The following is a 27,636-nucleotide window of genomic DNA, read 5'->3' as shown; positions in this document are numbered from 1 at the left end:
ATGCTAAACATAAGACTTCACATGATATTCAAACAATATTCATGATTACTAATAGCATAAGATCCATAAGATAATTAGTTATCATATAGGTAGATCAACTTCATTGGTGCACTAATTCTAGCTTTAGTTTTCAACATTTTCCTAAATTCACATACACCTAAATTATCACTAAACAACTAAACTTAGCTTCAAAACATAATCATAAACATAAAAATCATAAACAGAAACATAAAAAATGTAAAAACTTCCCCCCCAAATTTAAAGTGAACATTATCCTCAATGTTATGAAATGTAAGAAAGAGAAAATACTCCCTTAAAACCATAATCGTACTCTACTAGTCATCTTCATCTTCCTTACCAAAATCGTGATCAAATTTTGAATCCGTGGGCAACGAAAGGAAAGTAGACATATCTATCCCAATATGCTTTGCATAGGTGCACATCATTGGCTCAAGTGCATGATTTTGCCTTTCTTGGCAATCCAGTGATGATCCATTGAGTTACACTATAGATTGAAGCCCTTTGTGGAGGTTATGGTGTAGCTTGGGAAAAACTACCAGTTACCACAGCAGACTCCTCCAACTACCTTAGAATTCCCTTGGTGATTGGCACTTTAGATTGCTGTAATTCTTCTATATCATTCCATTGCACATCAACTTTCCCACACAAGGCAGCTATCAACGGAGGGAAACCTATGCCATCTCATTTAGTTCAATAGGTGTGAAGTATGGCATGAGAGATAACCTTACCAATGTTAATGGATTTACGAGTCAATATGGCGTAAATGAGAATTGCACGATCCTTTGTAATATCATTGATGTGGGTAGATGGAAGCAACCTTGCTGCCACAAAGTGTAGCCACATTTTTAACTCTTTTTTCATCACATTTGTTGGAATGAGACAAGTTATCCATGGGACGTTTTCCATTGTGCACTAAGAACACAAAGCTCCAAAATGATCATAGCATAGTCTTGATGATTACCCAAATACTGTCCATATTCATCATTTTCAGTATTTAAGGTTCCAAAGAATTCGTTGATGGCCTGACTGTGGAATGGTACCTGTTTACCACACATAAAAGCAACACCATCAATATGTTCAAAAACATTCACATAAAGTTCTCTCACCACTGGCATGATTGCAGCTTCAGGTTGGGCACAAAATCACTGCCAATGCCATTCTTCAATCATTTGATGTATCTCCTCATAATGGACTAGAGGAATATTTAAACCTTATTCAGGGATAGGCACCTTGTTAACCAACGAAGTATAATATTGTGTTGAAGCATCAGCTGAGACAAACTTTGTTCAATTGAACGCACCATTGGAACTTGGTTTTGAGTGCTTAAAAGCCATTACTGCAAGAAATTCCAACAACCAACTAGGACACAAGCAACTTTAATAACAAGAGTTCAGTTAATTCTAAAGTCTAATATATATATATATAAGCATAAAATATAAAAAGCCACCAAATATGGTAATGTAATAGTCCAAGTGATTCCCAATTCAACTTATTTAGACAAAAAATGATGACTACCCATAATCACCCAAGCAAAGTTCCATTATTCCTCACTATAATTATAAAAAATGGCAATATAACAATAGTCAACATTCTACTGACCCATACCATGCTTATCATTAAACTAAGTTCAAGTTCACTTATCCATCCAAGATTATTAAGAATGACATACCCATCGGCAACGGAGCACAATTTACCCATCTAACATGAAAAATTAAATAATTCTAACAATGGAAATCACTATCACAAAAATTCTAAAAAATTAATAAAAATTTTGAAGAACACGCTTATTTGAGTGAATATGTGGAGAAGATGATGAATGATGAATAGGTTTGTCAATGGGATGATTTCAAACACTTACAATTTAAAAGCATAAGTTGAAGAGTAGTGTGGATGCAAGAAATAGTGAAGGAGGAGGAAAAAGGAGTGTTTTGGGGGAAGCGATTGTAAAATGGAAGAATAAAGTGAAAAAAAAAGGTTTTTAAGCATGTTTAGGGCTAGGCCTCGACTTTCACTTTAAGAGTCACGGCTTTGAACTTTACTACACCCGAAGCATTTTGTTTTAGCCAAATGTCTTACTAATTCCAACATCGCAACTCTGAATAGTGAAGGCCATGACTTTGATTTTTTTTAAAAAATATTGTTTTTGTTTTGTACCCCTGTAACCTGTAAAATAAGACATAAAAACCATTAGAATTTAAAAGAATATCAAACAATAAGTAAAAATTTTAACTAAAACAAAAGAAATTAAAAATTAAAGTAAGCTAAGTTCAGAAACTTGAGTTGCTTCCTAGGAAACACTTCTTTTATAGTCGTTAACTAGACTCCTTCAAGCCTATTTAAGGTCGAAAAAATGGGTGAAGGATCGTTGATGATCAATTTCACCTCTCTAGTAATGCTTCAATCATTGTCCATTTACCTTAAATGTCTCATTTGTCAACCCATTAACTATTTCTACTGCTCCATGGGGAAACGCTTTGGATACAATAAAGCTTGACTATCTTGAATTCAACTTGCCTTTAAATTGTCTTAATCGGGGAGTTAAACAACAACACATGAAGACCTAGCTCAAAACAATGCTCAACAATCTTTTGATCATGCCATCTCTTCATATTTTCCTTTTAAAATTTGGCATTTTCATATGCAGTCAAGCGAAGCTCATCCATCTCATTTAATTGAAGCAATTGCTTCTCACTTGCTGCTTCTAAAATACCCCATACTTTGATATGGTGATAAATAAAGTTGATCGAATGCAAATTGAGGTCAATTAAAATGTTTAGAAGTGATAAAAGACGAAAGGAGTAGTTTAGGATAAAATATTTCGCAAGTGAGAAAATAATAATAATTTTATCAGAGGAGAATTTGTGAGATAAAAGGCGATTTGGAAGTCAAGTGAGGCATAATAAGGTATTTTGGGTACCAAGGAGACAAGATAAAATTTTTAGAATAAAATAATATTTTATTAATAAAATAATATTAAAATATTAATATTTAGCCGGATGTCGAAATCAATCAAGAAGAAGGATCATATGGTGGATCCAAGTGGGGGAGAAGTTGACAAGCCCGACTCTACAGAAATATTTGTCATGACATACATGTGGTGGATAGCATGTTTACATGTTAAGAGAGTCTTGAAAAATTTACAAAAGTCGGTATTGTACCTAGACGTACAACAAAGTTGATTTAAACCTCGAACTAGATCAAATAGATAATTTATGATGAAATTAAGAATTTTAAAGTCCCAGAATGGGTTAATATGGTGATTCGGAGTTCGAGGATCAATTTGGAGTCAAACCGGAATTTTCGCTATCTAGGGGTAAAATGGTCATTTGCCACCTGAGGACAAAATAAGAATTTTTAGAAAAGATTTTTGGCCCCATTTGACTTATTGGAGTAAGATTTGAAGTTTAGAAGTGAAAAATTTTAATTTCAGTATAATTTGGAGTAAAAGGGTAAAATGGTAATTTTACCATCCGAAATCGAAAATTTAATTTTTGAAAGGATTTTGATCAAATTTAATTATTTGGAGTGTGAAATGAGTATGAGGAGTGCAAATTATGCATTATGGCAAAGTTTCAATTTTTGGGGTAAAAATGTAATTTTTGAAAAGTTCGGGGGCAAAAGTGTAATTTTGAAGAATTTGCTCCACCAAAACTTTGGAAAAATCTGGAAATTTCACTTAAAACTTGGATAAGTCAAAGGGAATGCATGGTTGAAAAAGTAGGACAAATGGATGGCTAGAAAAAAAAATGAATTAATAAAATATTTAAAATATGAATAAAATAATATTATTTTATTAAACAATAAAAAAGGCATAAAAAAATCAGCCCACCCATTCTTCTTCTTCAACATTCGGCCAAGCAAGAAACAAGAGAGAGAAAGGAGAAAATAAAATCCTAGCTAAGAAATTTAAAGGGAAAATAGGTGGAAATTCAAAAATCAAGTGAAAAAAAGGTAACATTTCTTAAATTTGTCTTGTGCTTTACCTTTCCCATGCATTTTCCATCATTTTTCATGGTTGAATCATGTGATTTGAGGATGATTTGAATTCTGGTCATATGGGTTTAGAGAGAGAAAGTTGTTAGATAAATTTGATTTTGAGCTATGTTAGTGTTTAGTGTTAGTTTAGCATGTTTATGAGTAAAACAACAAGAAAAATATTTATCTTCTCCATGAATTTCCCTAGGCCGAATCTAGCCAATGGTATGTGAGGATGAGGTTGACTTTATTTTAAGAGAATTGGGTGGAAAAATGATGAATTATGAGGTTGGAAATTAAATGGGAATTTTCGGTGCAATAAATTGAAATTTTTACCCACTAGGGGTAAAAGCGTAATTTATAGTCCGGACTGATAAATTGGACCAAATTCATAGTCATTAAGGTATTGTGGATATAATTGGATAATTGAAATTGAAATGGATGGAATTGGAGTCGAATTGGGGATTTTAGGAATTTACACCGTGTATAGGCGAGTTAGGTCGGACACCGCAATTAAGCGATTGTCTAGACATTTCAAATCCTATCTAGTGCATACGCATGGATAAGAGCCTGAAATAATTTATGATAAAATGACACAATTTATTGAATTTTGTATCATGGATTGTGGATAGGTGGTGAACAAAGTACACTGGTAAAAGTACAGAGATTGTGCTTGGAGACTGATATTAGGAGTACATCGACTCCTAGAACTGTGAGTAAACTTATTATCGTCTTAATTATCTAAAGTAGTTTTATACAACTGTGTGATTTTATGAAAAATGGGTTTAAATGGTAAATTGCTATGTTTTAGGAGAAATTGTGATTTTATAAAATGATTTTATAAATTTTCTGAAAAATCGAATACTGGTTTTGAAAATAGAGTAATTGGAGACTGCCTGCTTGTGTTGCAAATTTATGGTTTTAAATTGAATGGCTTATGACAATATATGAGCATGAATGGCTAAACTGATTTTGGTGTCAGAATTATTTGTATTGTGTATTCAGCCTTGAAAGGCTAGATTGCGATAAATTGCCATGTCATGCTAGAATGAGTTTTATTGATTGGTGGATTATATATTAATTATTTACTGCAGAGGGGGTTCCGTGGACCAGCCTATTAGAGGGGCACGGTAAACTCCATTATATTATTACCTCGAACGGAGAGGCGCGTAGGGTATCTCCTGGGGTATAGCTTAGGGTTCACTTCACACCAAACCACCACGTGAAGGGGAACTCAGCCAACGCCAAGGAACGACTGTATTTTTCTCAAACAAAAATATATTTTAAGTGTATACAAAATTTTAACAGCCTTGGCGGACTCGGTTAGATGCCCTGCGCAAGGTATCACTGAGTATGAGTTTTGGCACGAGCCAAAGTTTTAAGAAATTCATAAGCCAAGTTGATTACTCGATTTATATGGATTGATTTTATTTGGTTGAAATGAACTGAAAGGTAATGAAATTACAGTATGATGATTTATTTTAATTGTCTCTATTTACTCGGCTTTAGATACTTTAGATGGTATCTGTTTACTCACCCCTTCTTCCTATACATTTTTCAAGCTCAGGACAGTTTGCAGATAGTCGAGTAAGACGAGAACTAAGCTCGGAACTGTATTATAGAAAGTAAGAGTTCACAGTCTTACATCCTCTTGGTCAATTGGAGCCCACGTGTCATTGCAGATCAAAACTTATATTTTGGTTATCTGTATTTCTATTCATACAATTTTTACTTTACTTTCATGTGAAAAAAATTATTTACGAATATTTCTATAAAAATTTATTTTATGAGAAAATAGAATATTTTATTTATTATTTTTGAATAGTACTAGTTATCAACAATTTGCTTTCAAATGAACGTTTTAGATACTTAATTGTTTTTAAATCATTAAATATATATTTTCTGCTTACCTACTACATTTTTAGCAAGTTTGGAGATTTTTGACGAAAAATTACGAAAATACCCCTGTGAGCCAAAAAATAATATTTTATTGTTCTTATTTAAAAATGACTTATGATTTTTTTGAAATGCGAGATTTAATAACTGTTGCTCACCAGGGAGATGCGAAAGTTGATGCTAAGCCTTGCGAGGTTTCAATCGACATTTGGGGTGAAGAATGTCTGTCGAGGCCTCGCGGCGGTTGTCACGAGCCCGATGGGGAGTTCCAGGTCGTGACAGCTTCCAAGTCAAAATTTAATTTCTTGATGACCTAAAATTCATTGTGCTTCAATTCAACTAGAAGGTTACACGCTTTTTCAAATAGCAATCGATATAGGGACATATCTATTGGAATTTTACAAGCGATCTTATACGCCTATAATGCATCATCGAGTCTACTGTCCAAATCCTTCCTTGATGGGATACTATTTTCTTTAGAATTCTCTTGATTTCTCGATTTGACACTTCAACTTGTCCACTTGTCTAAGGGTGATAGGTTGTGGCTACATTGTGTGTCACTCCATAGTTAGCAAGTAATGTTCTAAAATATTTATTACAAAATGACTCTTTTCATCACTCACAATAGCTCTTGGTGTTTCGAATCTAATGAAGATGCTCTTTTTCAGAAATTTCATCACCATCTTAGCTTTCTTTGTAGGGAAAGCTGAGTGTCACGAACTATACTCCTTCGCCTAAGTATGTGATAGTTCATGCGGCACTTGAGTGGATGCTTCCACGCAAGTCAACCAATACTTGATTATATCTGCTTTAACATTAATAATAATAATAAATCAGACTAAGAGAACCCGTATCAAAATCAAATGACATACCGAATGTCATATATGTAGCCACTGAGTCATAAAAAGGAAAAATATTTTATTAATATGAAATTAATTATAAAGGGACCAAGACATGCCATTGTTGGGCCATAGGGGCAACCCTAGATGATTTGCTACAAGCATACCTTTACCAGTGAGGCAGCTCAACAATCTGCTGACTGCTTACCCCTATAAAGAGTTTACGAGATTTTACTAGTGTTAGTTAAAATTCTACTACGCAAGTATATGTATCGAATAGATAGTATATTAGCAAGCAAAGTATCGATCCCACAGAGAATTGATCTAAAACTTTACTAAGTACTAAAATTAGAACAATTTAATCTTATCCAAACACCCAAAATTTAATTGATTAACTAAAACTAATTAACTAAAATTTTAAACTAACAAGAAAAATCAAAATAATAATAACTTGAGAAAATATCAAATCAAATAAGCCTAAGATTACAATATCCCTCACACTTCATCTAAATCTTACCTCTCTTCTTTAACTTATTTCAATGGGTTGAATTGCTAACCTAGAGTCCTAAATTATTTATAAGGGTCTCTCGACTCATTCAATAAAAATATCTATTTTAATCAAAACATTATATCCCTATGTGAATTGAAATTAAAACAGACTCATTAAGTTCAGACTCTAATCTGGCTACATATGGCTTATAGGTATATCCCTATCCTATACGCAAATCAATTAATATGATCATATACTATCCTAATTTTAGTACACTTTAAACTCCCTTTCCTAAGTTTGTTTAGGTTCCTAAATCAATTTAATTGGTGATCAGGCAATTAAAAAGCATTAAGAACAAATTTGAATAAACAATTCAATTCCCATTGAAGATAAGTAAGAAAGAGATTAAAAATTCAGATTATATATGAGTTCAATTGCAATCCTAGAAAAAGAAAATTAACTACTTATAATTGCAAAAACAAATAACATTATAATAAATTCAACCATTGAAAGTAACAAGAAAAATAAAAGCCCAGGAAGAAAACAAAACAATAATTGCTGTCTTGATCTCCAAGTTTCAGCCTCAACTTCTGGCTTTTTGAATCTCTCAAAAGTCGTCTCCAATGTTGTTAAACATATCCTATTTATACTAATAGACTTAACCTAAAGTTCCTTAAGTTGGCCTAGGGTTTAATTGGGCTTAAAATTGTAATAAGAGGCCCAAAATCAATTATCAGTCTTTACAAATTTCTATTCCCAGCATAGTACATCCAGCCATTTTCAAACGTGATTTTCTCTATTTTCAAGAAAGTTGTAGCTCTGTCTCTTAGCTTTCCAATAGTCTAAGAATCGCATCATTTAGAGTTCTGTAGCTTGAGATATGGCCAAAATATGAAAGCATATGCAAGTAGATTCTGGATATTTCAACACCTTACTTTCCAAAATTAAGCCCAATCACTTTTAATCCTACAAAAATATAAAAACTACTAAATAATAACCAAATTAAAAGGAATAACATAAAATTAAAATAACTCACTAAAAAATAAACTAATTATAAAAACAACTAAAAATAAACAAATTATAATTGAAAATTTAGGACTTAGCTAATTTTTAATAACAAAATTAGAATAAAATAATTTTATAAAATAGAATTATCAACTAGTATTCTACCAGTAGCCATTACAACACTTGAAATGAGGACATTCCTTTCCTAAAGGTTCTTTCCCCCTAAAGACTTAATAGGTATTTTTGGAGGTGTCACCACAAGCCATTACATTGTTTGAAAGAAGAACATTTTCCTTACAGGTATAAAAGACTTAATTTCATAACCAACTCTACCATATTATAGTTCGATACAAGGTTGACTCAAGACACTGAGACTTTTACCCATTTTGACACATAGTCAAAAAGCCACCAAAATGTATCCATTGTTGAATGAGGATATGAATGGTCTCATAAAATCATCTCCTTAAACATCGAAAATTTTCATTTGTAGAATGTTGTTAAGTGGCATTTCATGTTTTTTGGAAATGTTCCCCACTTTTTGGCATCTGGCATAATGTAGAATAAGGTTATGAGCATCCTTGAAAAGTGTTGGCCAATACAAAACTAATTGAAGAACTTGGCTGTTGTTCTATCTCCTCCAAAATAACCCTTATATTTTGAAGAGTGATAGTGTTTCAACACATTTTTGACTTCTTCCTCCGGAATGCACTTTCTTATCATTCTGTCAGCACATTACTTAAACAAAAATGGTTCATCCCATATATATAATTTAACTTCATGCAAAATTTTTTTCTTTGCTGATAAGTTAAATTTGGAGGGAGAAGCTTAGTTACAATGAAATTAACATAGTCAGCATACCATGGTAACTTCTTTTGACCAACATGTAATAATTATTCATCAGGGAAAGTTTCATTGATCAAAGTTAAGTTCTTACCTTGGTTGTCATGCCCTAACCTTAACAAATGGTTTGCCACTTGATTTTTTAAACCTTTTCTGTCCCTGATTCCCAAATCGAATTCTTATAGCAACAAAATCCATGTTATCAATCTTGGTTTGGCATCCTTCTTAACAATCAAATAGTTAATTGTAGAGTGGTCAATATAAACAATCACTTTAATGCCAATCAAGTATGAACAAAATTTGTCAAATGCATACACAACAGTTAATTATACTTTCTCAGTGGTGGTGTAATGCACTTGAGTTTCAGTTAAAGCTTTACTTGCATAAAATATAAAATGAAAAATTTTGTCCTTTCTCTGCACTAACATTGCACCTACAGCATGATCACTAGCATTACACATAAGCTTAAATGGGAATGACCAATCAAGGACTACAATAATGGGGTACGGATGTCAACTTTTTTTTTCAATTCAACGAATATAGCATGACATACATCATCAAATTTAAATGGGATTTCTTTTTTTTTTAAGAGATTGCACAAGGGTTTAGCAAGTTTAGAAAAATCTTTAATGAATTGCTAATAAAAACCAATGTGTCCAAGGAAACTTCTAATACTTTTTATTGAGGTTGGTGGTGGAAGCTCTTTAATAGTTTCTATCTTTGCTTTGTCCACCTCCAATCGTTTGCTTGATACCTTGTGGTCAAGAACGATGCCTTCTTGTATCATAAAATGGCACTTTTCCTAATTTAGTACCAGGTTTGTCTCTTCATATCTTTGCAACACCTTGTCATGATTCAACAAACATTCATCAAAATTATTGCCAAAAATTAAGAAATCATCCATAAATACCTCTAATATTTTCTCCACCATATTTGAAAAGAAAGACATCATGCACTGTTGAAATGTGGTTAGAGTGTTGCACAATCCAAATGGCATCTTCCTAAAGGCGAAAGAACCATAGGGGCATGTGAAGGTTGTTCTCTTGATCCTCTAGTGCTATGGCAATCTGATTATACACTGAGTACCCATCCAAGAAACAATAGTACTCTTTTCCAACTAGTTTATCCAACGTCTGATCAATGACTGGTAATGGGAAATGATCTTTCCTAGTGCCTTTATTTAACTTTTGGTAATCCATGCACACTCTCCATCTAGTGACTATCCTTGTGGGAATGAACTCATTGTTTTCATTAGCAACCACTTTCATTCCACTTTTCTTTGGTATGTATCACACCTGACTTACCCACTCATTATCCAAAATAGGGTAAATGATACCAGTATCTAACCACTTAATTATCTCCTTCTTTACCACCTCTTTCATGATTAGATTCAATCTTTTTTGATGCTTTATAGTGGCTCTGTGATTATCCTCCAACAAAATTTTATGCATGCATATTGAAGGACTTATCCCTTTTATATCTATGATTGTCCAACCAAGTGCCCTTTTGTGTTTTTTTAAAACTCTCAGTAACTTTTCTTTCTGCTTATTAGTAAGATCAACTGCAACAATGATCGAAAAGTAGATGAGTCTCCAAGATATGCATACTTTAAATGATTAGACAATGGTTTGAGTTCTAACTTATGAGGTTTTTCAATTTGAAGTCTTCATTGGTGAAAATGAAGAGATAGACAAATCTAACAACTCAAATTCAGTTCCCAACACACAAGATAGGGCATTCAATGCATTAACACGTTCTATGACATCTTGATTATTTGTCTCAAATTTTGCAAGCAATGATGCTTCAAGTGGGTAAGTAGAATGACTTTCCATGAACATTTCATTTGTGTCCTTATCCACCACAGTGAATGCAAAACACTTATCATGATCAATAGTAAACTTTAAAGGTTGAAAAATATTGAATGTTACCATTTGATCTTGTACTCTCAAAGTAAGTTCTCTTTTTTCGACATTAATGTGTGCTTTAGTAGTGCGTAAGAAAGGTCTCCCAAAGATAATAGGAATCTTTCTATCTTTCTCCATGTCAAGTGCTATGAAATCTACTGGGAATTTGAATTTATCCACCTTCACAAGCACATTTTCCATTATGGCCCTTGAATATGTGAGAGTTTTATATGCCAATTGTAGAGTCACAATAATGGGCTTAATCTCCCCTAAACCCAACTTGTTGTAAATAAAGAAGAGCATTAAATTAATACTCACTCCCAAATCACTCAAAGCCTTGGAAAAAAATAAAGCACCAATTGTACATGGAATAGTAAAACTGCCTGGGTCCTTAAGCTTGGGAGGGAGTTTATTTTGAATGATTACACTACACTCCTCAATGAATGCTATTATCTCAAGTTCACCCAACCTCCTCTTCTTAGATAAAATGTCTTTTAGAAATTTGACATATGAAGGCATTGGCTCCAACACCTCTACAAATGGAATGTTGATGTGAAGCTTTTTAAACACCTCCATAAATTTTTGAAACTGGCTTTTATCTTGTTGCTTCTCGAAACATTGATGAAAAAGTGGTGGTCATAATATTGCTTTGGTTTCCTTCTCTTGACATTGCTCATTAGAACTAGCAATCTGGTCCTTACTCCATACTATCTTGTCTTTCTATACAGATCAATTTGAGTTACTTTCAACTTTTTTACCACTTATCAAAGTGATATAGTCTTGACATGTTCTTTACCTTCCCTTATTGGATTTGCTTCTATATCATTAGGTAATGTTCCTTGAGCTTTGTTGTTTAATAAATTGGTAAATTGACCAACCTAAGTCTCGAGGTTTCGAAGTGATGCTACTTGACTTTAAATGATGTTATCATTATGTATCATGTACTACCTCAACACATCCTCTAAATTTGGGTTCTTATTTAGGGTAGGTGCTTTTGCTTGCTGTTGGAATCCAGTAGATACATTTGGTCTTGAAGATGAAGATGATCCATGACTGTTGGTCTAAGAGAAGTGTGGATGGTTCCTCCACCCTAGGTTGTAAGTGTTGGAATAAGGATTATTCTACTATCTATTCCCCATAAACTGTGTTGTTTCCATACTTAGACACTGATTGCTTGCATGATTGTCTCCATAATACTCACAAATTACAAATGGACTTTGAATGGAGTTAGTACTAAAAGATTCAAATGTTTAGTTAAAACTGCTGCTTGTGCGGATAGTGCCGAAATGGCATCTACATCATGAACTATAGCCATTCTCCTATGCATTGATCGCTCCTCTCGTTGCTGATAGTTATTTCCAGCCATTTCCTTCAACAAGTTTTATACCTTGTCAATTGACTTTGCCATTAAAGCTCCTCCCATAGCACCATCAATGGTGGTTCGAACATGATCGCTCCAGCTATTGTAGAATGTCTACACCTGTAGTCACTTTGGAAGACCATGATGAGGACAACGCCAAAGTAAATCTTTGTATCTTTCCCTAGCCTCGTACAACGATTCAAAATCTAGCTACATGTGATGTGATATCATTCTTCATTTTTGCTATCTTGGTCGGAGGAAAGAACTTAGCAAGGAACTTTTGAACAAGATCATCCCTTGTTATGGATTTAGTGGAAAGTGCATTTAACCATGTTTTAGCTTTATCGTTCAATGAAAAGGGAAAAAGCCTCAAACGAATTATAATATATATGATGCCATAATATTTGAAGGTATCACATATCTCCAAAAAGTTTAAAATATGGGCATTTAGATCATTATTTAGAAAACTCCCAAACTGGACTAAAGTTTGTATCATAGTGATGATAACCGGCTTGATCTTGAAATTTTTGGCTTGAATAGCTGACCTTCGAATGCTGGATGGAATCCCTTGCATCAATGGAACAGCATAATCTCTTAAGCAATGATTTTCAGTTACTATGCGCTTTTGGATTTTTTGTTCACCTTGTTGATCAGCCATTGTATTTGTTTGACCAAAAGCTTGTGGATTTTCTCATTGAAGTCTTCGGAGTGTTCTTTGTTCATGGTACAATCCCCAAGCTTTTTGCTTTTCTCATACAACGACAAAATGAACCTAAAAAAACAAAGAAGAAAAACTTAAAACTGATTAATTTGTTGAATTTTAATACTAGCAAATAAATAAGAAAACAGATCCCCAACAACAACACCAAGAACTTGTTGACGAATTTCTCACATAAGTGCACGCTATCGCTAACAAGTAATATAGTGATAAGTAGAGTATCGTTTCCACAAATATTTATTCTTAAATTTTTACTAAGTATTAAAATTTTATAACAAATTAATTTTATTTAAGTAACTGAAATTTTCAAAAAAATTAATTAAAGCTAATTTTAAGCAAGCATTAAATTAACTAATAGAAATTAAAATTACTTGAGAAAGACAATAGACTAAAGACCTAGGATAATAAGTTCATTCAACACTTCATATGATACCAGTTTCTCTTATTATTTACATTCATGGGTGCTCTTACTAACCTAGAATTCGAAGTTATGTACAAGTCTTCATGGAGATACTTGTACAAATACTTAATTTAATTAGGTCACTATATGTTTATAGGAATCAATTAAATTAAGTTCATTAAGCTACATTCCTAATTTGGCTATGTACAACAATTGGCGTGTGTCTACACTATACAATCTTAATTCAATCTAAAATCTCTCTATAGAGTCTCAATTAAATTCACAATTCAATTAATTGTTGATTAGGCAATTAAAAATATTAAGAACAAATTTGAATAAGCAAAAATATATCCATTCATGATAAATAAAAGAGAAACTAATATTCATGTTACATGTTGAAATCCACCATAGTCCTAGAAAAGCAAATTAGTTCATGCTATCCAAGTAAAACATTATCCAAAGAAATTTATCCATGAATTCAAGTCAAAGAAAATAAGAGAAAAACAAAACAAAGAAAGAAAATGATGTTGAAGCTTTTGATCTTGAATCTCTCTCAATTTCTCTTGTTAGTTTACTTGATTCTTAACTCCAATTCTTCAAAATAGCTACTACCGTCCTCTGTCAAGAATTCTCTAAAAAAGTTCTTTAAATAAGCTTAAATTAACCTAACTTCCAAGTTTCCCGTCATATATCTATTTTTGGAAACAAGCTTCAGTGCCATAACTCTTATTTTGAGAGCCGTGGTTCTCAACCATTCTGTTTTGAAATATGCCAAAAAATGTCTTTTTAACGTCGTGGCTCTCAAGTATTCTGTTTTATCTATGCTTTCCTAGTGTAGTACTCCCATTTCGATAAGGATTTTGATCACCTACCAATTCGAACTAAGAAAAGTGATAAACATTAAAGATGTAATCCTTCATCTTAGATTTTCAGTGGTCCAAAATTCTCATTAATCAGTCTTCTGTAGAGAGTTATGGCAAAAATATCACATGTTCAGAAAATTCTGCACCTAGCTTTCCTTGCACATTTTACTTCCATGAAGCTTTTTACACTTTAAGAACCTTCAAAATAGAGACAAAATCAGTGAATTCTCAAATTAAGATTTTTTTATATGAAAATGGGTGAAATTTACTCAAATTAAAATAATTCAACATGCAGTATACTAAATAATAAAAATATAAAAACTATTTATTAACTTAAAAGCGTGAGGACTAGTTATTTTTTGTAACTAAAATGTAGCAAAATAACTCTATATCGTAAAGTTATCAAATAGCAATTGATGACATCCTACTCCTAAGATACAATGAACCACTCAGATCTTTTAATGTGTAGTCAAATATAAAATTTGGCAAACTCATAAATCTCTTTATTGCTCTTAAAGAAATTTTAGAATGAAGAAGAATATAGTTTTTGGAAACACAAAATGCTTAGAATGAATTTTTCAGAAAGAGGGGATGAGTATTTATAGATACTAAAACATCACCAATGTGCCTTTTTATTTATACACACCTATTTAAAAGTGAACAAATATATCCTTCAAAAGGTACATGCCTTTCTACAATCAAAGGTCATGCCTCTCCCAATAAACACATTAAATTTTGAATCACCAAAAATAAAATAAGAATTAATTGCATAGAAAAATAATTGAAATCGCAAAAAACATAAATGAAATTTTCGATATAAAAAATGACATAATACTTCGGAAAATCTCCTAAACTATGTAAGAAAATTCAAATAAACTCTTACTATTCTATTACGTTTAATCAAGTCCCTGCACTTTTTTTACTTTTTAAAAATAAAGTCCTGTACTTTTATTTGGAATTAAATGAGTACTTATGACAAACAATTGATTAATTGTTATTGGTTAAAATCTCATTTGTTATTTTATATCCATATAGTGCTGACATGGTACTAACGTGATATTAATATGAAGATTGAAAATGTCACATGACTATATTATCATTCATTATGATATATCAACATACCACATTAGCATTACATGACAAAAAATGATAAATAGCATTTTCACTAATAACAATTAATCAACTCTTATACATAAAGGTTTATTTTATTTAAAATAAAAAAATAAAAATTTAATTAAATGTAATAAAAGAATAAATACCTAATTAATTTTTTTCGAAATAATTCATTATGCCAAAAACTCAAATGTTTGTAAATCACCTCAGGTCAAATCTGAGCAGCTAGGCCCAATAAAATGATGAAGTGGATGTAGTAGGCCTCTCTATGGGGCCCAAACTTCTATTGAAGCCCACGTGAATTAGCTTGAAACCAAGACATTTGACGCAGAAGAAGAAACGCAGAGAACGGTACAGGAAGTGAAAACAATGGAGGCAAGCTCCGAAGAAAAAGAAGAGAAAGCGGAATTTGAAGAAGCGGAGATAGAGTATGTGAGCTATGGAGGCGAGCATCACCTGCCTCTGATCATGAGCTTGGTCGATCAAGAACTCAGCGAGCCATACTCCATCTTCACCTACCGATATTTCGTCTATCTTTGGCCCCAACTCTCCTTCCTCGTAATATCTTCTTTCCCTTCCTTTCTTTTTGTTTTCGATTATTTCTTTTGCATTTGCACAATGGGTTTCTCCCAAAATTTCTTTTTCTCTTAGTTCCTGATTTAAAAAATAAAAAACAGGCTTTTCACAACGGTAAATGCGTGGGAACCGTGGTCTGCAAGATGGGAGAACATAGGAACACTTTCAGGGGCTACATTGCCATGTTAGTTGTAATCAAGCCTTATCGTGGAAGAGGCATTGGTAAATTTTCCACTGCTTTTTTTTTTTCTTCCTTTTGATGTCATTCTATCTCACTGCTGTTTACTGTGTAATAATTCTTTTCTTAAATTTCTTGAATGGGTTGGATTCCTTTGATTGCAAGTTGAAAAGTGAGCATGAAATCAGTTCATATCTCAATGGTTGCATAGTCCACAAAATTTATGTAAAATGTGGATGTAGATACTGAGTTTTGATGCCTTTTTCTCATGTTGCAGCTACTGAACTCGTTACCAGATCCATTAAAATGATGATGGAATCAGGGTGTGAAGAGGTACGGGATTTTTCATTCTCTGTCTTGGTGATTTCCTTTGTAATTTGGATATATGCTGGTCATTTCTGTATCATTGGTTAATCTCATTCTGTTTAACAAGGATAAGATGCTGTGCCAATGTCTTGTTTAACTTGAATTTCTTTGCTATATGTGTAGTTAGTGTGCCTATGAATTGCATATTTGTAATAGGCTTCACTCTTTGATCTTCATATATGCCAATGCGTATATAATTTATTACATTGTAAACCAGTTAATTCTGTGGAGATATCTCCACTCATCAAACAGTTAACCTTGTTTATGTTCTTAAACACCAGGGCATTGACCATTGCAGTGCCTAGTATATGCTATCTGAACTCAGAATTGATGGTTTTGGGTAGCCATTGAAGTAGTGATGATATCCTTGATCCTCTATTCGGCTAAAGTGGATCTTGTGCATGAGTCAGCTAAATTAGCATCGGCACAACTTTATCTTTTTCTGCATTTGAACTTTATGCAATCTTATCAAGATGGCCTCTTATTTCAAAACTTTGATGATGGTTGAGATATTTTGCCTTCGCTGATATCTTAGTGTTTTGAAACCAATAACACCTTCTAGGGTCTAGCTATTTTTGTCTCTTCAAGATTATGCTTATCTATATATCCCTGTACTCAGTACATTATGAGTTGCTTTAGAAAGCGGAAAGGTTCTAAAATAATTTTACTGTTTACCAAGGTATCCTTTTTAGTTTGCAAATTCATTTATAACATAAGAATTGGAGAAAAAAAGTTTTAGTATTTTCTTCACCACTCTTAATTAGTTAGGTTGTATGGTGATCATTATGTTTATGTGAGCTTTAGAGGGTTATAATCCGTGGGAGGTTTGAGGCAATGATTAGATTCAAAAAACTGACTACCCCATGTATTACATATTTGAAGGTTACACTGGAAGCAGAAGTAACGAATAAAGGAGCACTGGCACTTTATGGCCGTCTTGGTTTCATCAGGGCAAAACGGCTTTTTCACTACTACTTGAATGGAGTTGATGCTTTCCGGTTGAAGCTATTGTTTCCTCGCCAAGAGTTGCACCCTTCCCTGCCCATGTCAACAAACATATATGCAGGTCATGAAAACAATGATCTAGATACCACTTGAAGAACGTGCGAGTGTTCATCAAGGCTTGTGATTTAAACTTTGGATTTCACACTTAGGGGTGCACAGCTGTTGTATTTTTAACCCTTAAAGTTGCTCATACACTCAATGCTAGTGTTGATTTTTTTTTTTTTTTTTGTGTTTTTAATGGATAGTGAGGATGTAGTTGAAACTTTGATCACGTTTCTTTATGGTAGCAACTCTTGTTCATTATTCTTGCAAACCCTATCCCCTTCCTCTCAGGTCCAAAACAGAAGTGAGAAAAGAAATGAAATAAAAGAGTAAGTGCCATTTAACAAACACTAGACAAAATTGGCATATAACTGATTATTAACTATCACTATGGCATGATACCTGTTATGTTTTTTCTGATTTAATTCCTTGTTCATACCATATCACATTTTAATGCAACTTTATTTCCATTACCTTAGTTTTACATTTGTTTCATGATAGTTTCCACCGAGCTATTTTTCTATTCAATATTACTATCGTTTACTTGTCTGTATGCCTTCTTGCTTTCATTCTTGCATTTTGATCTTCTGTTATCCTCAACTATGCTAGTTGGCTATGTATCTTTTATATTTTTGTTGATTACCTATAATTTAACATTCGCCCTAATTAGAATATGTTCAAGACTTGAAAATCATATGCTAGTTGTAACATGATTGTTCAAACCTGTATATCTTCCCTTTGATTGTTTGCTCTTTTCTTTCAACCAATACTGAACCACTAGCATCTGATTTATTTGCACATTACTTAATAACATTATTTACACAATATATATCTGAAATCAGTATTTAACATTCCTAAAACACTACACTATAAACCTCAACTTCCAATCAACTGAAGTCGACATAATTTTAATTATCTACTATGATAATTACTGCTATTAACAAAAATCAAACGATACATTTGTTTCGTTTTAGTTACTGCATACAGCTTATTTTGGAAGATAATACTGCACAAATGGATTTGGTTGATTTGGAAGGCAACAGAAAAATTGGTTGGTGTGACCATTACAAAGTTGGTAGCATTACAAACTATCAACCGTATGACACTACCAGGACCTGTCAAAACTCTGATCAAACAAATCACGGTGTTTACTATGGGTTTAACTAGGGATGTCAACGGGTAGGGTATCCGTTAATTTCGAGGTACTCGAACCCTAACTATATTAAAAATCAAATACTCTAACCCTATTAACTACCTGAATAATTTTAAAAATTACTATCCTAATCCTAACCCTAATACATTCCCACTACCTTATAATTACCTTAACCCATTTAAATACCCGATTAGATAAAAAAATTATTAAAATCTTCTTCATAGGTATCTAATTACCTAATTAACTATTCTAATCTCATAATTTTCGTTTAGATTTATATGTTATAAGTTTATATAAACAAATGTATATATATATATATATATTGTAATTAATAATTTTATAAGTTATAATTTTTTGTAATGTTAACACAAAATAAAAAGTAAATATGTTTATATTTAAAGTACATGTATATACACACACACACATATGCACATATCAAAAATATTTTAATATATATAATAGTAATTATATTCCTTATAAATGAATCGAATATATATATATATATATATATATATATAAAGTATATATATTAAAAGACATTACAAATTAATTAATAATTATAATTTCATGAATCAATTTAAATAACTATACGGGTTTGTCCTTAATTACATAAAATTTTAAAAAAATAACTAAGTTTTAGAACTATTATAGTCTCACAACTTCTCTTTAGGTTTATATAACTTAATATAAACAAAGTTATATATATTTTACAATTAATAATGAGTATTTTTATTAAATGGGCCTCATGCATAAAGCGTTTTTAAGAATGGTCCTCCCTATAATTTTAATTGTTTTTAGTCAAAAGAAAAAAAATTGGATAACATTGTCCCTAATGAAACCGACCTATTCGCTAGGCTCTGCGCCTCAACCCGAAACCTATTAACGGGTCAAGTATGTCCTTTATATGGACCACAACTCTTCGATTTTCATTGAGAGACCGCACATATCCTCAGAAGCAATTCTGTCAAAAGTATTTCTCGACAGTTCAACTTCCAAGCATTTTCGCAGTGGTAAAAGCATTTTGGAGTGCTTATTATTCGCATAAAGGTAGTTCACATATTAAGCAATGAGAGGAAGTTGACGTTACGCTGATAAAGGTATAATATTTTTTTATGAATTTTTTATTTTATTTTTACCCATGTGGATAAATGGTTATTGTTCATGTTTAGGGTTAAGGTTTTTTAGCATAAACCTATACATATTGCTTGTTCATATTGTATTCTTGTTGTTTGAAATTTTTGAATATAAACATGAAGGTGGTATTGTTGGTGTTGTTGGGGTGGAAAAGTGACCAGTCATGCGTGACTGGTTGATATGTATGTGTTATGACCTTTTGTTAGGAATTCGATTGAGGATTTAGATATTGTGTGAGTGAAGGCTTGCTTAGGTGGTTGGCGCCTTTTGCGTGAATGGATTTTGGCATGGGATCACGTAGGGTTTGCGTGATTGCAAAAGTTAACTTTACGTGACTGATTGATACGTCTTTGCGTAACTAGTTTCTAAGTTATTGCGTGAATATTGTTCAGGCATGGCGTCAGTTAGTGTGTGTGTGATTCGATTAGTTGTTTTTAGAATTGAGTGACTTGTTTATAAATCATTGCGTGATTTAATGTTAGTAATTGCGTGAATAATTGATTAGGCATTGTGTGACTCTTGTTGTAAGAAATTGCATGAGTGTTATAACTGCATGAAATTTATCTGCATGGCATTGCATGACCAACATTAGGTTCATTATATATTATTTTGGGTCAATTATAATGCTTTAATGTGTATATGTTGATTTACTTAATAATTCATGCTCCACGCTTGGATTAATTATTCTGTTTCAAGGTTGTCTAAAAATAGTTAAAAATATTGTGAGGGTTATTTTTTGAGTAAGCTTCTAAAGAGGGCTATTTCTAAGAAATTTCTCTAGTTTTTTTGTTAATCTACAATGATGGTATTGACATGACTAAAATAGGAATGTTATCTGTTTTATGTTGTAGATGGCCAGCACAGGAACAGAGCAGGATAACGTGGAGTCCTTGCTTTGTGTGCCGAGGCACCGGTGCCTTGTGAACATAACTCTTGCATTGTGAACATCTACGTCGTCCGCTGTCTTCCCTAACTGATGGAATCCTTTTTCTCCTAGGTTTCCCACTTGACCTCGTCAACTTGGTGGCAAAACGATACTTTGTTGAACGTCATGGGGGATGTCCCACTCACTGGGATGCCCAACCGGGCAAATGGGAACCGCATATCCCTCCATTCAAGATCGAGTCTTGTAATAGTCCGAGCAGAATTCAACGGCTGCACGTTTGCACTTATTGCCAAGGCAATGAAATCACAGTTAGCAAATAATGTAAAAATTCAATTCATCATGCACAAAATAACAAAACATGATTGTTCATACCTTATTGCCGCCACGGCATGCATGCAGGGGAGTAGATCGGTCTAGAACTCACCGCATGAACACGTCTTGGTGGAGAGGTTAACCATTCTGTCCGTAGTCCCGCCTATAACTTGAAACTCCTCCCAATCAATTACTTGTATGGAAAAGTGACATGTTTCATTGAATCGTCTGTTCAATAGATCGGTAGCCCAAAGGCGGAGGGGCTTAGTCAAATTCAATGCCTTATTGTGCCGGTCATGGAACCAACTTTGAAACATGCCTCTGATGCACTCGATCAACACTGTTTTTGGCATTTTTCTTGCATGCCTCAAGCAAGAGTTAATACACTCCGCAATGTTGGATGTCATTAACTTGTATCGCCTTACTGGTGACGGTGCACGTGCCCATCTCTCAGGGCCTAATCTCATAAGGTTGTCATAAGCAGGTTTGCAAAGCTATTTCAGCTGATTTATATGTCTATTAAAATTGGCGAGCCTATAGCAGTTGGAGGCCATGGTGAAAATCGCGGTAATATTTTCGTGCTTGAACCTGTTTTTAACGTTTTTCCCTAAGTGGTAATTACATAGACCGTGATGAGCGTTCTTATGCACTTTTTCAACTACATTCTTAATGCCAAGATGTTGATAAAAAATAAACATTACATTTTCAGTACAACCAATCGCACGACGCAATTGGTTAAGAAACCATGACCAAGACTCTTCGTCTTCGACGTGGCCAATGCCAAATGCAAGTGGATATATCTGCTCATTCACATCTTTGCATATCGCCACAAACAGAATACCCTTGAATCTGCCTTTCAAATGTGTGGCATCGATAGCGACTATATGCTGCATTACAGCACTGAACCCCCGAATACATGACCCGAACGCCCAGAAATAATATTTTAATCATTGTTCCCCATCAGTAGCTACATACGTGACAGTACCGGGATTTTCACGTTCCAACATATGGAAATACGAGGGGAGGAGTTGGAATGACTCTTTCGACGGACCGAACACAAGACTCTCCACATACTCCTTCGCTTGTCAGGCCTTACCATATAGGCATTACAATCCCCACTTGTGATTCATCTCTTCCATTATTTCCTTTGGTCTCAATGAGGTTACATAATTTTCTTGCACCCTGGTGGAGATAAGCTCACCAATTACCCTCGCGTTCGCAGTTTGGTACCCACATACAAACCATCAACAGTACACGTGTGTACCTTCTGAAACTTCCGAAGTTGCCAATATTTTCCCTCAGGCAACTTCGTTGCACGCAAAGCAAACTTGCATGCCTTATCCTTACAACCAACCTCAAAACGAACGTGACATGACTTTTTAAGTCTAACCTCAAAATGCTCTTTTAGAACCAACATGCTCAAAGCTTCTTTCAATTCAGCCTTCGATGGAAACACTTTTTTGCGATATAAGTGGTCGTCCATTGATCTGGATTCCTCACTCCTAACTGTTTGGAAAGATATCATATCTAGCCCAAGAATAATCTATTGACGAGATACCCCTGCATTTACCCTTTCTTGATCATTGTCATTAGGTGAACAAATGTCGTTCTCAAGTGCGATGGCGTTCTAGTAAATAGGGTCCACACCCTCAACATCTTTTAATTCAACGATTGTGGCATGGTCGTCCAACTCAACCTCTTCTAACACAACAGTTGTGGTATGACCTGTACTGCCATCTGCATGATTGCAATCAGAAATGTTGATCTATTCAACCCTGTCGTCCTCTAAATGGTCTTCATGTCCGCCAACGTAATCATCTTCACAATCATCACGTAACTCATCATTCTGATCCGCTGTGTCATCCTTTTCAACATCATCTTCAGTCTGATCAGATGCATCGTCATCACTCATAACCATCATAGTGTCGTTTGCTAATGACAATGGACCCAATGCATTTCTGAGTGACAATTGTATTTGTTGCAAAATACCAAGTATATCGTTTGATGCACATTTCGATTGAAATTGTGCAGAATCATTTGCAGACACCTCATGTGTGTGCCGAGCTACTGAAACTCATAAGGATACGTCAAACGTGATTGCCATAGTTGTTTGTTAGGAAATGCATGGTGTGGTATGTCAGAATAATTAACATTCTGTTGTAGGTGATTACTATGTTGGATACCGTGTTCATGTGGAATATCGTTGACATTTCTTGCCTTAACTATCACAAACATAACAACTGTCCTCTCACCTCGCAAAATACTTGCTACATATTCATCATCCCTTATAACTACACGAGAAACCCTTGCGGCATGACTGAGCGATGCATGTAGCTCAATTTCATTATTATGTGAGTTGACCCCAACAACCTCTTCAACCAGCTTCACTAGGCTCGAAAATGACAAATCACTCCCAACACCCTTTACTCGTGTCTCACCACCCTTGTAAGTGTCATCAACCCAATGACCACCGTATGTAATCATAAGCTTCACATTTGGCAAGCTGTTGAAATTTAACAGAAAATAAGTGTCACAATCAATCAATTTATCAAAAATTGCCCCTCAATGCATAGAAACCACTTACGCAATGCCTAAGTCACATTTGGCCGGTCGTAGAAATTTAACAAAAATTAAGTGTCGCAATGTCTAATACACATTCATGCAATGCCTAATAACTAGTGAACAAACGTCTCAAAACAATAGGCAAATTGAACAAGTCATGCACCACCACTCTCGCAATACATAACAACAGGTCACGCAATATATAAAAACCAGTCACGCAATGCCTAAAAAACTACTGAACAAAAGCCTCAAAACAACACATGAATTGCACAAGTCACGCGCCACCACTCTCGCAATACATAACAATAGGTAACGCAATATATAAAAACCAATCACACAATGCCTAAAAAACTACTGAACAAAAGCTTCAAAACAACACATGAATTACACAAGTCAGTCACGCACCATTGATTCGCAACACCTAAGAATAAGTCACTCAATGAATAATAAGCATTCAAACAAGAGGTGAATTGCATAAGTCACACACCACTAGTCTCGCAATACCTAATAATAAGTCAATCAATGCCTAATATTCACTCACGTTATGCCAACTTAAACAGTCACGTACTGGCCCAACGTCACGCAATACATAACAACACATCACCATAGGTACTCTATTCCATATACATACAAACCACTCACGCAATGTCTCAACAGAATATGTGCATTGCACAGTTCACGCACTGCGTATAAACCGGTCTCTTAATACCTAATAATAGGTCAGCAATGCCTAATATCCACTCACGAAGTTATTCAACATAATATAACTTAAATGAAAAAAGTAAAAATAAGAAAAGAGATAAGAAAATATATGCTCAATAAAATTTCTTAAAATTTTATTTATTAGATTCTCTGAAATAAAAGGCGATGATACAAAAAAAATTAACCGTAGTTTATTTCTTCCTAAGTTCATCTACTATTTCATATATCTCAACGAGAATCTTGTTGTTGCTCAAGATGTAAATCTCCTGTTCAAAAGTCCTAGCCATCAGCTTGTCGATGAGGGCATGCATCTCTTGCTGGAATATCTCCAACTTCTCCCTCAAAGGCATCTCCTCATCTTCGGAGGCTGCCTCTTCCCCATTATCGACTCTTGGATCTTTGGATGCCATTTTATAATAATTTGAGATTGATTTAGATAATTGAATTTGATTCAAATAGTTAATGGTTCCCTTTATTTATAGGCATAAATGCTGACTCTTCATTTTCTACACCCATATAAGTGCAATGAAGGGGGGCTGAATTGGTTCTTAAGTACTTGTTCGGCCTAGCGTTTCATCTTATCTACCTCTTAAAAGCAAAAGCCAAGCCAAACATCATTTTTTAAGAAATTCTTAATACAAAGCAGCTTAAAGGTTTTCTCTCTTTTTTACTAATCAAAAGGATTTTAATGTTATCTATTTTCTCTTTTCCAAGAAATTCATTATCATTTCCTCTTTTCTCTTCTTTTTTTTTTTTAATTTAAGCATCATGGTCCGATTGCTTGGTAGACCAACTAAAATCTAATACTATTGCTGTCACAACTCGGTACTTCCCTCGAGCTCGTGACAACCGTCGCGGTGTCCAGATAGACATTCATTGCTCGGAATGTCAACCCGAAACCCCGCAAGGCTTTACTATCAGTTTTTCATTTCCCTTATGAGCAACCATTATCAAATATCGTGTTTTAAAAGATTTTAAACTGTTTTCAACTAAAAATAAATAAAATATTAATTTTTGTCTCATAGGGGTATTTTGGTCATTTTTTTCTCAAAATTTTTGAAACTGGCTAAAACGTAATATACAAGTACAAAACACATAATTCATATTCAAAATGATTTTAAAAGTCTAAAATCTTCATTTAAAACGAAATTACGGTTATTTAAATATAATAAGAAAATAAAAGAAATATTAAGTAAAATATTCAATTTTCTTATAAAACAATATTTATAGAGTTATACGTGAATAATTTTTATAGCGTAAAAGCTAAATAAATTTATACATACTGAAATACAGTAAGCCAAAATATTTAATTTAATTTACAATAACAAGAGGGCCCCCGAATAAACAAAAGTAAAGAGGATTGTGAACCTACAGTTTGGAAAATTCAGATCCAACGATAGTCCTCGATAAGATCAGCTATCTACAGCTTATACTGAACCTGAAATGGGTGGAAAAGAGGGTGGTGAGATTAGAAAATCCCAATGAGTAAACAGACATCATCATAAACATCTAGAGTTGAGTACATGGAGACAATAAAGTAAATCATCATAAACTGGGTCTCAGCATTAGAATACAGTTCATTTAAAATACGTAAAGAGGCTTATAAATTTCATAAAAACTAGACTTGTGCCATAAATCCATTCTTAGGGACACCTTGGCCTAGGCATCCTACCGAGACCGCCAAGGCTATTAAAATTCACATTTCATATAAATCATATTTTTGTTTTGAAAACATAGTCGTTCCTTGGCGTTGGCTGAGTTTCCCCTCACGTGGTGGTTTAGTGTAAAGTGAACTCTAAACTTTACCCCAGGAGATACCCTACGCGCCTCTCCATTCGAGGTAAAAATATAATGGGGTTTATTATGCCCCTCTAAAAGGCTGGTCCACAGAAACCCCCTACTGCAGTGATTAATTAATATATAATCCACCATACAATAAAACCCAATAACATGATATGGTAATTTTGTAATTCGCAGTCTTTCAAGGCAACCAAACAATTCGTATTTCAATACAATTGCCAACTAGCCAATCATGCCCGATTTATCATAAGCCAATCAATTTAAACAATCAAATTGCCACAATTAACAGTCTCCGTGTACTCTATTTTTCAAAATCATTATTAATTTGAAAACAATTTATAATTTAATTTCATTGAAACACATTTATTCATAAAACATGAAAATTTACCTTTTTAAATTGCTTTTTCCATAGAATTCATGAAATCCCCTAAAAACCACCCTAGATAATTAAAATGACTGTAAGTTTACTCACAATGTCTAGAATGCAGACTTTCGACGCACTTTGTCTACTGGTCCTCGGATGCAATTTTCTTGCCTTTATCGGAGGACCCACCACCTTGACACAGTACAAAATTGAGAAATTCACTACATTGGTACTAAATTGAAATTAAACTAATTTAGACTATTAATGCATACTATGGAATGCAAAAATGCATTGGTAACTATCTAAACTCGGTATTGGCCTAATTTTTTTTATCATCCAATTAAATTACTAACACGTCCAATTTAATCCCAAATTAATTTTTTTCAATTTCTATACCTTAATTGCACCCAAATTGACTTAATGTCCCTCAGTGTGGTGCAAATTATCAGTCTCGATAGCAAATTACGAAAATACCCCTAATGGGTAAAAATTCGTATTTTTGCTCCGAAAATTCTCATTATTTTTCTGGGCTCATAATTCATCATTTCTTAACAAATTCTCCTAGAATAAAAATCAAACTCATCCTCACTCATACATGGTAAATTCGACCATTAATGGTTGTGGGAGAAAATAAATTCTTTTCTTATTGTTTTGTTTCTAAATATGCTAAACTAACTAAAAACACTAACATAACTTAAAATCAAATTAATCTAACAACTTTCTCTCCCCTAATCCATTTTGATCAACCAACAATTCATCATAAAAACATGTAATTTAAGCATAGAAAATATGGAGAAATGCTCAAGGAAAATAGATTTCAAGCTTAAGTTGAAAAATCCTATATTTTTCACTTGTTTTCCTTGATTTTGCACACTTTTTCTCTTGAAATTCGTCACCTAGGGTTTGTTCTTCCTCTCTTTCTCTCTCTTCCTTGCTTGGCCGAATATTTGGAGAGCAATGGGCTGATTTATGCTGATTTTTTTAGTTAAATAATAAAATACCCTAAGCTTCACACATGGCATTTTCTTATTGGTCCATTTTTAAAATTTTAAAAATTTAAACATTTTATCTCCACCACATGATTAGTCAAGGGTCAAAGATGAAGATAAAGGAAGACCATGTGCTGGAAAAA

General features: G+C 33.6%; 1 protein-coding gene across 1 annotated transcript; it reads left to right on the top strand.

The window, feature by feature from the left end:
- Positions 1–15,752: 15,752 nt before the first annotated feature.
- On the top strand, positions 15,753–17,849 carry ATMAK3 (Acyl-CoA N-acyltransferases (NAT) superfamily protein). Its single transcript, XM_007031968.3, has 4 exons — positions 15,753–15,982; positions 16,102–16,222; positions 16,456–16,511; positions 17,427–17,849. Exons 1-4 carry the CDS (start codon positions 15,794–15,796, stop codon positions 17,640–17,642), a joined length of 582 nt encoding a protein of 193 aa, XP_007032030.1. The 5' UTR covers positions 15,753–15,793; the 3' UTR covers positions 17,643–17,849.
- The last annotated feature ends 9,787 nt before the right edge of the window (positions 17,850–27,636 follow it).

Source organism: Theobroma cacao, chromosome 4 (assembly GCF_053813885.1).
Source record: "Theobroma cacao isolate CCN51 chromosome 4, ASM5381388v1, whole genome shotgun sequence".
Taxonomy (NCBI): domain Eukaryota; kingdom Viridiplantae; phylum Streptophyta; class Magnoliopsida; order Malvales; family Malvaceae; genus Theobroma; species Theobroma cacao.
The sequence above is the reverse complement of the archived record's forward strand: the minus strand, read 5'-3'. Positions and strand labels throughout refer to the sequence as shown.